Genomic DNA, 859 nt, shown 5'->3' on the forward strand with positions numbered 1-859 from the left:
TCAGAGGAATGAGAAATTAGTAATTGATAAACAGAGAGAAGCTGATGAGCTTAGAAAGGAATTGGAATATATAAACATTATAGAGGACAAGCTTGTTAAGCGTGAGAAGGAAGTAGAAGTTCTTAGGAATGAACTAAACAGGGTGGACCTTGAATCTGAAGAGACTGTAAACCTGGTGGATCAATTAGATGTCATGGGGTCTCGCTTTCGGAAACTACTTGATGCCTTTGATTTCGAGATCTTTCATCAGAATAAGAAATAGGATTGCCCCAAAGAGAACCAGGCACCAAGAGGATGGTAACCCTGGAGTAATATATATATATATATATATATATATATATATATATATATATATATATATATATATATATATATATATATATATATATTACTCCAGGGTTACCATCCTCTTGGTGCCTGTATGTATGTATATGTGTGTGTATGTGTACGGATGAATTCAAATTCTAGCCTGGTTCAGAAACAACAGACTTCACTCACTGATCAATTTAGATTCAACTTCCTTCCACCTCCCTCCTCCCAGCCCATGAGAGTATGGCCAAGCGACGATGGAGCTGGTTGGCTGGTGCCAGGTCTCGGAAGCCCTGCTTGAAGGACGCTGTGGCTGAAGTGCCATCATCCCCTGCTGTTCTAATGATATTTGGGAGAAGAAGGGTATCCTGGGTCCCCCAGCAACAGTTTCCGCCAAAGGACAGTGAGGGCGTTCACCTGTCGGAGGCATAGGTGGTTGATGTCTCCGGTGGGATCTCCATGCTCCTGGCGATCTGCTGCACTTGGTGGGAGTGCTGCAATCGTTGGGAACACAGAGATCGTGGAAGGAGACATCGGCCATCTCCGTCTC

The 859-nt window shown here is 43.3% G+C and overlaps 1 protein-coding gene across 1 annotated transcript in view; it reads left to right on the plus strand.

The window, feature by feature from the left end:
* LOC135208354 (golgin subfamily A member 6-like protein 6) overlaps positions 1–262 on the plus strand; it is a 2,241-nt gene extending 1,979 nt beyond the window's left edge. Inside the window, exon 1 of the mRNA XM_064240459.1 lies at positions 1–262. This exon is cut by the window's left edge and continues 1,979 nt beyond it. Within this exon, the coding sequence (XP_064096529.1) occupies positions 1–262 (262 nt within the window).
* Positions 263–859: the final 597 nt, after the last annotated feature.

This window comes from Macrobrachium nipponense, chromosome 11 (assembly GCF_015104395.2).
Source record: "Macrobrachium nipponense isolate FS-2020 chromosome 11, ASM1510439v2, whole genome shotgun sequence".
NCBI classification, from domain to species: Eukaryota; Metazoa; Arthropoda; class Malacostraca; order Decapoda; family Palaemonidae; genus Macrobrachium; species Macrobrachium nipponense.